General features: G+C 32.7%; 1 protein-coding gene across 1 annotated transcript; it reads left to right on the forward strand.

Moving 5' to 3' along the window:
- The first annotated feature begins 2,217 nt into the window (after positions 1 to 2,217).
- Positions 2,218 to 4,191, forward strand: LOC109220928 (senescence-specific cysteine protease SAG12-like). The gene is made up of 3 exons (XM_019385395.1): positions 2,218 to 2,739; positions 3,193 to 3,459; positions 3,662 to 4,191. Exons 1-3 carry the CDS (start codon positions 2,283 to 2,285, stop codon positions 3,985 to 3,987), a joined length of 1,050 nt encoding a protein of 349 aa, XP_019240940.1. The 5' UTR covers positions 2,218 to 2,282; the 3' UTR covers positions 3,988 to 4,191.
- The last annotated feature ends 6,696 nt before the right edge of the window (positions 4,192 to 10,887 follow it).

A 10,887-nucleotide genomic window follows, 5' to 3' on the forward strand; every position in this document is an offset into this window, starting at 1 on the left:
CTCATATTAATTGATATATTTTTATTTAATTTGAGAAAATAATTTGAAATGAATAATAAATATTATGGGTATAACAGGAAAAAATATGTCTTCTCTTAATATGCGTAAAGTGACAAGTAAAAATAAAAATCTATTATTAGTATATACGTCAAGTAAAAAGTCAAGTAGTCAATAGCTTCCAAATATTCCAAACTTTCGGGGTCTACTTTTCGTAGTGATGTTTGCTTCTATCAAGAGATTCCTTTTATTTCAATATTCTTACTGGTGGATCCTTTGAGGGGAAGAAGAGGACCATCCTTACACGGATTCCATGATTAAGAGTTTTTTTTTTGTTGGACTTTTGTTTAAAGTTATCCAGCTTTGCTGACCAAAAGATTCTTAGGACTAATTGATTCCATAAAGAAGCATGAATATTCTTGTTTTTTTAATTTGTTTATTTATTTATTTGTGGTGTGTATATTTATTCAATCCCAATTGTCACTGAAAACTCAAGAAAGAAAGTGTATACGTAACCAATTTTGCTAACAAAAAGATTCTTATAACTATTTGATTCCTGGAGAAGCATTGAATTTTTTGTATTTGTTGAATGTGTTCATGGATGTATTCAATTCACGTACAATTGTCACTCAACACTCAATTAAGAGATCCTCGTATGGAAGAAATTATATATGAAAATCATCTTTCAATATGGAGATTCCAATTTAGAGTTATAAGCCAAGAAGCACGAGGATAGGATCATTTTTGTTCCTATATATCCAACTTGGAGTAATATTCTTAAAGAAAATGAGAAAATACCAACTCAAGATGTTAGGGTTTTGATCTTTCCCCTATGGGAATTTAAGCTTGCAGCAGGGACTATAAGGACATCAACTTTTCAATCTAGAGGTTTTCAAAATTTAGTTTAGCTTAAAGTGTGTCTACAAAGCCATTGAAAGAAGAAATCATATATGAACAAAATTGACTCAAGTTGGAATAAATTAGAAGAAAAAAGCAGGAAGCAACAACAGTTTTAATGACCTACCGCTTTTATTTGTAATTGCCTCAACCAAATCCATAAAGAAAACATAAAATTCGGAACTATGTGACTACTTAAATATAATAGGTGACAAATTAAGCAAATGGCTCAAAAGATTTAATGTATTTTTTTATTATCGGATTTTATATATCAAAAAATTGTGGGGTATTTACAGCTCCAAAAGACTACATAAAAAAACAGCAATAGGCTGAGCGTGCAAGCTAAGCTCCAGTACTGCCTGCCTCAAGATCTTTTAGTTCCTCTAATCCTACAAGCTATTTAATGTAATAATAATAGAAGTACATCTTTTTGTGACTAATTAGTCAGTAAAAATAAAAATAAAAATGATGCTATGATTCTAAAGTTAAGATTATAAATTGTAGAGAGGAGTTATCGAAATTTCATAGTTTTTGAACTTAAAAAGCAAAATCTTTAATGGCTTTGAGGTAGACCCGCCCATGTTAACTTATTGCTAAATTATTGCTAGAGCTGATGAGACTGAAGATAACTAAGAAGTGCTTTAATTTAATTAACTCATTGCTAAACTATTCTCAATATGAAGTTAACTTTCCGTGTCAAACATCCCTACCTAGTCAACATTTTCCAAGCTACATATGCATGAAAAGTGATACACGATAATATGAGTTGCTTGTTTAACTACAGGCATGTCTCCAGAATTTTAATCGTTCAAGTCACAACTCTTCCACTTAATTATGAATTTCATGGTGATCGTTTCCTATACTATAGTCCAACATATTCCATCCACAGGAAGAGATCATCAGCAGGTTCTAACAGTATATTGGGTTCCACATTGATAGAGTACTAGTACTCATTATGATTTGCCAATATTAGTATAATTTCCCAACCCAAATTCATAATTTTGAATAATTAGCACCTGTTAGCATTATGGTGACGGGAAAAGAGATGTGACTACTGAAAAAAGATAGTAATAAGATTGTTTTTTCTTTTTCTATTAAAAGTCGCAAATAGTATAATTATTTTCAGCCTCCGAGGTACGTAGCATATGCAACAATTTTCATGCTAAGCACGATAACTGATTTAACTGATCTTGTCCATCCAAAAGTGTCTGAGTCAGAAAATTGTGCAAGGAACCTAGAATTGCATGTCTTTATCTATGCAACACCAGCAGGAGATTCAACTTGTAGGGATTTCTTGCCTATAAATACATCTCCCCATCCAAGCTTTAACATTCATCCAAGAAAACATTTCAATTTCTCCCTTCATAATAACTAGCTAGTTTTTCATAATGGCCTTTGCAAAAACAAGCCAGTACCTTTGCTTAGCTTTGTTCTTCATATTTTTGGGAGTTTGGAGCTCTCAAGTAGCTTCATCACGTCCAATCAACTATGAGGCAAGCATGCGAGCTAGGCATGACCAATGGATTGCTCATCATGAAAAAATTTACAAAGATTTGAATGAGAAAGAAATGCGTTTTCAAATATTTAAAGAAAACGTGGAACGTATAGAAGCTTTTAATGCAGGTGAAGATAAAGGGTACAAACTTGGCGTTAATAAATTCACTGATCTCACGAATGAGGAATTTCGTGTATTGCATACTGGTTACAAGAGATCACACCCTAAGGTCATGTCTTCCTCAAAGCCAAAGACACATTTTAGATATGCTAATGTGACAGACATACCGCCAACTATGGATTGGAGAAAGAAAGGTGCGGTTACCCCTATCAAGGACCAAAAGGAATGTGGTAAGTACATAAATTTGCTATACTATTATCTCTGTTTAGTGGACTAATCATGTTCTATAAGAAAGCTACTAACTGTTCCATAAACGTAATTAGAATTGAATTGTTTCCTATTGGACAAAATCCCAATTTTGACTTTGGACTTTGCTTTCAGCAGGTGATAACAAAAAAATATGACACCCTTTGTTAGTCAAGATTTTTTCTGTACCTTTACTTTTCGTTCTTTCGCCACCCTGCCTTCCGAAATAACAAAATTGTTAAAACAACTTTTTTTTTTGTTTCAAAGGTTGTCAATAACAGAGGACAAATTCTCATATACTTTCTTATAAGTGTCACATAATCGACAAAGTCATTTAAAAAAAAATTCCAAAAAGAGCACTTGCCTCTTCCAGAAAAGTTCACTATTACTTTTTTGTAGCAATATATAACTTTTTGATACTATGCAAACACACACAGGGTGTTGTTGGGCATTCTCTGCAGTAGCTGCTATGGAAGGGCTACATCAACTGAAAACAGGAAAATTGATCCCTTTATCAGAGCAAGAACTTGTAGACTGTGATGTCGAAGGCGAGGACGAAGGTTGTAGCGGTGGACTCTTGGACACTGCCTTTGAATTCATCACGAAAAACAAGGGTCTCGCAACAGAAGCAAACTATCCATACAAAGGAGAAGATGGTGTCTGCAACAAGAAAAAGTCAGCTCTTTCAGCAGCCAAAATTACAGGTACGGGTGTCATATTTAGCCCATGAAAATATAAAAGAACAAGTTTCAATAGGGTGAGTTGGGTTAATTATGACCTACATTATTTAGGTCCTTGTTATGACCTACAACCATATATGGACGAGTTATGACCAACATATATATTGATTATTTAACGTCCAAGTGTAGTTCAACCCGCCCATTTAACGCCGATCACTAATTACAGGATATGAAGATGTGCCAGCCAACAGTGAGAAGGCTCTTTTGCAGGCAGTGGCTAATCAACCAGTGTCGGTGGCAATAGACGGGAGTAGCTTCGATTTCCAGTTCTATTCAAGTGGTGTATTCAGTGGATCATGTAGCACTTGGCTTAACCATGCTGTTACAGCAGTAGGATATGGTGCTACAAGTGATGGTACAAAATATTGGATTATGAAGAATTCATGGGGCAGTAAATGGGGTGACAGTGGATATATGCGCATCAAAAGGGATGTTCATGAGAAACAAGGCCTTTGTGGACTTGCTATGGATGCTTCTTATCCCACTGCCTAAAAGGAAATTAATTATCCTTAGCTTTTTTTAGTACTTTTCAACCATGTTTATATATGTGGATATGTTGTGGGTTTGAGGTAGACTTGGATTAGACTGTTCATATATATAGTTAAAGCACTTAAAAGGTGCCAGCTTCTAAATTGTAATTTTATGCTCATCATGTGAATTATAATGGTTATTGTCTAAATTTGATTTGACTTGTCACTGCCTTTTCCTTGGACCAAACAATGTGTGTATGTGAAATTGATGTCCCAATAAGAATGCGTGTCATTTTGGATTCTTATGACTGCTTTGATTGTTATATTAAGTGCATGTGTCACAAGTATATAAATACCTTAATTCAGCTTGAGCCTTCCGTTCAATATGACTGTGATCTTCTTATATATATACTGTATGTAAGCAGAAGACGCACCAAAGGCTCACAGTATCATGATGGGATTGTCATGCTATTTTTGGGCTTTTCTGTACTGGACCTGATACCTGAATTTGGTGGGCTGGGCCGAGTCTATTTGGTCTAATGATTAAAAAGATGAGAAATTTACCTGGCCTAGTGCACTGATCGCAGGATCTGTCACTAATAATAAAAGTTATCACAGTGTATCGGGTGATTTTTAAAAATAGCCAGATTTATAACTGGTCGTTCAAAAATAGCCCAATTTCAAAAGTAATCGAAATTTAATCATTTTTTATGTAAAGATAAATCTGAGCGAAAATACTGTTCAAAACCCGGAAAATACTCCAGTATATTAATACTGGAGTTCCAGCATAAGTATACTTGAACTCCAGCATATTATACTGGAGTTCCAGGATAGTATGCTGGAACTCCAGCATAATATGATGGAGTTCCAGCATAAATATACTAGAACTCCAACATAATATACTGGAGTTCCAGCAAGTATAATGGTCTAGTATAATATACTGGAGTTTGGAGCACCAGTGCTCCAGTCTCCAGTATATTATACTGGAGCCAGCAAAGTATACCGGTCCAGCATAATATGCTGCAGTTCATACACAAGTGCACCGAAACTCCAGTATATTATGCTGGACCGGTCTTTATTGCAGCAAAACGGTGGCTATTTTTCATTGACTTGGTAAACACTGGCTATTTTTGATTGACCAGTCCGAAAACTGGCTATACCCCTGAAATTTTGGCCAGTGTATCTGATGAAAGGAAATTCCAAGTATAGAATAGAACTAGAGAATTTATTCGCGCTTTGCGCAGTCATTAAAATAAAATAAAATATGGCTAAATAATTATAGTTATAATGTATATTAACAACAAATTAATATTTATTCTTTGATCAATTTTATCTTATTCTATATACATGGAAGCAATAAACCTTCAATTTCACAACGTACACTATACTCTTTCTCAAGAATCTCTATTAGGAAGGTTTGGATTGCAATACAAAATTTTTCTTCATCTATGAAACTAAATTTAGATAATTATAAGATAATATATGCTTAAGGAACAACAAAATATTAACTATTGATATTGTTTATTCTATACCGAGAAAAAGTGAAGTATTAATGTTTAAGACATTGGACGCTTGTTATTGAATAATCATATAGTATATGTTACAATTTCGCTGGATGAAGACGAAAGGAGAATTGGAGAACTGCAAGTTCTGTTGGTGGAATTGAACTTTAAATTAAATTGATATTCCATCATGTACTTGTTGCATTTAGAAAGTAAACAATATATTGCTCAAATTGCACATGCAATCTCGTATCCACCTCTTTTATTCATGATCGGCCATTTAGTTAATACTCTCACCTCTATGTGGCAAATCTTTGTATGCAAAAACATAGAGATATAGGCTATTCGTGCATAAGAACCATCATTTCTGAAAGTAAAGAGAAAAAAAAGAGCTATTAATTCTACTCATATTCGGACTCATTTTTTGAACCTTAATGAGGACCTTTCCCTCAAATTTATTCCTAAATATAAAAGACCAAACTATAGCAATGCGCCAATATTAGCTAGAAAAGAGCATAAGAAAATAAAGATTTTCAAGCACTGCATATAAGGACGACATAGGCTTTATTTGACCATATTTTTTAGAGTTTGTTAATCATAATATACTCTCAATTTTCGTGCTATATATACTGGTATGCTCTCAAAAGCACTGGAGGGCATAATTCTGTGTTTGCTACAAAGAGCACTGGAGGGCATAATTCTGTGTTTGCTACAAAGGAAACTGGCAAACTGCAAATATAATATGCTACTCTCACTACAAGAATTCCTGTAAAAAGCGATCAAAGATTAGCGACTAAATTTGGTCTGTCAAGAAAAGCGACCAAAGTTGGTCGCCAAACTGTCGAAAATAATAAAAAAAAAATATTTGAAATACTTTAGCGACCGAAGTTGGTCGCTATTTGGCCGCAAATTTAGTTAAACTGTTGACTGGACTGGTCAGACTTGCTTGGTCAAAGATATACTGAGATTAGCGACCAATGTTGGTCGCTAAAGTGGGACCCACATAAAATTTTTAATAATTTTATTATTATTTTATAAAACTTATAAAATATAAATATATATAATTTAAAACTTGCGACCAAAGTTGGTCGCTAACGGAAGGATAAGTTGATAGCGACCAACATTGGTCGCTAATATGGGACCCAGTTATAATATTTTAATAAATATATATTTATTTAAAAAAAATTATAAAATATAAATAAATATAATTCAAAAGTTAGCGACCAAAGTTGGTCGCTTAATGAAATAGAGACCAACGTTGGTCGCCAAGGTGGGACCCAATTCTAACATTTAATAATTTTTATTATTAATTTAAATATTATATAAAATATAAATAAATCTGATTCAAATTTAGTGACCAAATTTGGTCGCTAAATTAAATTCATGTACAGTTAGTGACCAACTTTGGTCGTTAAACTAAATTGATTTACAGTTACCGACCAAAGTTGGTCTCTATATGGTCAAAATTAAAAATCACTTTTGTATTTACTATGTAAATAATATAAATGTAAGTCGTTAATACTTTTGTAATACAAGGGATGAATAGTACTACGAAGCGGGCGTATGTGTCTATATATATATATATAATATATGTACTTACGCTATATTATGCACTAAGTATAAGTGTATTAGGTAATACCGTATCGAGTATAAGTCTATTAGGTAATACTATATCGAATATAGCTTATGTATATATAATATATATATTTACGCTATACTATGCACTAAGTATAAGTGTATTAGGTAATACTATATTGATATGCTTATATATATCAACCTTGTCACTATCAATTAAACTTCTTTTCTTCTTGGAAAATGAAGTAGAGAATTCCTCTATAATCTTTCTTTTATCTACTTAGGAAATGTTAAAATTCTTGCCTACACCATCACTATTTGAAACACATGCCATTGCCTTCTCATCATCATTGTCGCTAACTAGAACAACAATTGATCAAAAGACACACCCTGTCAGCTACTGTATCCAAGTTATTCTCTGTATCCAAGTTTATCCCGAGGATAATCACCAAAGTCACCAGACAGCTTTATGATGCCAATGAAGCAAGATTATGAGATATTCAATGAAACTCGTATTGTAAAGAAGAAGAAAGAGACTGATTTAGAAAGGTGGATCGAGGGTCGATCCTCGACTATACATGTAAGTTTTTTACTTTTCATTAAGTATTTTTATTTACTTTTATATAAATTTTGAAATACTAATTTAATATAATTTTTCTTATAGGTTCGCTTCACAGCTGATGTGGAGGAATTCATACGCAGTCAGCCACCTAATGAGTCGGGCGAGGCAATCCAACTTTCGGACGAGGATGCTGAAAGAACACTCCTTGAGTACTTTATATACTTTGAACTAGACAATAGAACCAGTTTTCGAATGAGCTTATAATAAGCGTTAACTTAGTTTTGTTAGCTTAATGTGTTAGTTCTACTGAACTTTATACTTCGTTGGTTTTAATGTTGTTGTTGTTGTTGTTGTGTTGTTGTTGTTGTTGCTTGTAATAGGGATTTGGTATGCTGGCAGGTGGTGTAGCTGCCAAAACAGGCAGTTTCTACCAAAATAATACCCAGAAAAGCGACCAGCTTTGATCTCTTTTTGGTCGCTTTTCATTTAAAAAAAATAATTTTCTGGGAAATAGCGACCAAAGTTGGTCTCTTTTTATCCAGATTTCTAAAAAAGCGACCAACCTTGGCCGCTATTCCATTAAAAAAAATAATTTCTGGAAAAATAGCGACCAACATTGGTCGCTTATATTTAAAAAAAAATTAAATTCTTGAAATTAGCGACCAACTTTTGGTCGCTTATTTTTAAAAAAAATTAAAAAAATTAATAAAATAGCGACCAACCTTGGTCTCCATTTTCCAGATTTTAAAATATAATATTTGGATTAGAGACCAAAGTTGGTCGTTGTTTTATGAATAATAATAAATAAATAAATAATATATTTTACATTTAGTCGCCAAATTTATATTATTAAAATAATAAAGCGACAAAGATGGTCGCTATAGTCAATACCCGGAATATTTAGTCATTTTACCTTAGAGACCAAAGTTGGTCGCTAATTAGCGACCAACTTTGGTTCATAAAGTGAAGGGACCAGCAATATAGCGACCAGGCATGTTTGGTCGTTTTTTGGTCGCTTTTGGGCCTATAAGCGACCAACTTTGGTCGCTTTTTGTGGTTACTTTTTGTGGTCGCTTTTTATGGTCGCTTTTTACCGGATTTCTAGTAGTGTCTTGTGTTGCAAGATGACTCCATGCTATGACTTTTCATCATTTTCATTTACTCAATTTCTTCATTGCTTTCACAACTCTTCATCTTTTAGGCAACACTACCCATGCTGCGACTTTTCATTATTTTAATGGTATATAATTCTTCATTGCCTTTAATTTACATATATATATATATAGTTAATGAGAGAATGACTGAAAAATTACAAAAAATGGAATAAACATTTGATATGCTAGCTTTACTCAACATCGAAAATATTAAAAATACATATACCACTTCTTGTTCAGAACTTTTGCCTTTTGCGAAAAAAAAAAAAAAAAAAAAGAAAAAGAAAAAGAAAGAAAGAAAAAAAAAAGAAAAAAAAAGAAGAGATTTTTGCATCATCCACAAATAGCTATCACAATATATACAAAGCAAGTAGAAAGAAGAATTCATTCATGAGACTTTGTAACTATGTATATAAACTTACCATTATTCAAAGTGAAAGAGAAAACATTAGCCTTATATACATACTCTTTGTGATTTCGCTGGGCGTATCAGCATGTGTGTAACTTCTTCCAAAAGCTACATACAAAGAAGGAAAGTATGTCAGCTAATTTTAATAACCATATAAGTGGTGATAATTTCATAAAATGAAGCATGATGACATTGACATGCCCTACTTCTTGTTTAGAGTTTATGCATTATCCACAAGTAGATATCGGCAAAATATACAAAGAAAGTACGAGGAAGAAAATAAGGTGAAAAATGGGGTGGTAAGATGAACAATATGCGAATATTGTGAATCTGTGACCTATTAACCCCACTTCACCATTAACATGGCCTAATATAGTTTGGAGGAATATTATTTTCATTCATTTTGTAGTATGAGAGAAATGTAAGGAAGAGTTACACCTTTTTATATCAAATAAATTTAATCTCCTTTAATTAAGTAATACACAATTTCGTACCATAGAATGACAACCCCTTTAATTGAGTAATGACGGTTTTAATTGAGATGCACCGTTTCACGCAGTGGAATGCCATCCTTTTTAATTAGGTACTGCATCGTTCCTTTATTTATTGAACCGTTTCATAGAATGGAATGCAGATGGCTTTTAATTGAGTGGTGCAACGCATCATAGATGGCCTTAAATTGAGTGCTTTTAATCTTATAAAATGAGAGAAAAATAGGGAGAAAAGTTAAAAAAAAGAGAAAAAAGATAAATAGATTTTTTGGCCAATAGAGAGGTGCCAAGTCACCTTTTCTATTCTCTTTATATATAGATATATAGATTGTTTAGGCTGGAAGTTTGGGTAATGTGGAATTAAACAAGTCATATTTAAGAAATATAGTTCTAGTACTAACTGAAATGAAAGTAGACCTACATCCGCCCGCAAGTGGAGAACCGTTTCTACTATATCAGAAATTTATAAAGTGTATATAGAACTAGTGATAATTAATGTTATAATTAACCCGAAAATAATCAAGTATTCTCACGCAAAATACTCGAAGACATTTCGCACATATGTCTACCAACACTTAATTCTGTTACATAAGATTCTCTATTTAATTTTGATAATAAGACAGGACACAAAATGTGTTGTTTGAATTAACTTAAAAAGCAGCTCATCCAACCATTTAAATTAAAAATAGCCGGTGGAGGTATAATATATGAATAACTTATGTATTATATATATGCATAATTGTATATATACTACTAGAATTTCGGAAAAAAGCGACCAAACTTTAGCGACCAAAGTTAGTCTGTCAAGAAAAGCGACCAACGTTGGTCTCTAAATTGGAGAAAATAATAAAATAATTATTTTAAATACATTAGCGACCAAAGTTGGTCTGTCAAGAAAAGCGACCAACATTGGTCTCTAAATTTGAGAAAATAATAAAATAATTATTTTAAATACATTAGCGACCAAAGTTGGTCGTTATTTGGTTAATAATTTCGTCAAAATGTTGACCGGACTGGTCAGACTTGCTTGGTCAAAGAAATACTGAGATTAGCGACCAATTGGTCGCTAATTGTGGGACCCACTTATTAAATTTAACAATTATATTATTATTTAAAATATTATATAAAATATAAATAAATCTGATTTAAATTTAGCGACCACCTTTGGTCGCTAATTTAAATTTAAGTATAATTAGCGACCAAAGTTGGTCTCTTTTCAGGTCAACAAT

This window comes from Nicotiana attenuata, unplaced genomic scaffold (genome assembly GCF_001879085.1).
Source record: "Nicotiana attenuata strain UT unplaced genomic scaffold, NIATTr2, whole genome shotgun sequence".
NCBI lineage: Eukaryota > Viridiplantae > Streptophyta > Magnoliopsida > Solanales > Solanaceae > Nicotiana > Nicotiana attenuata.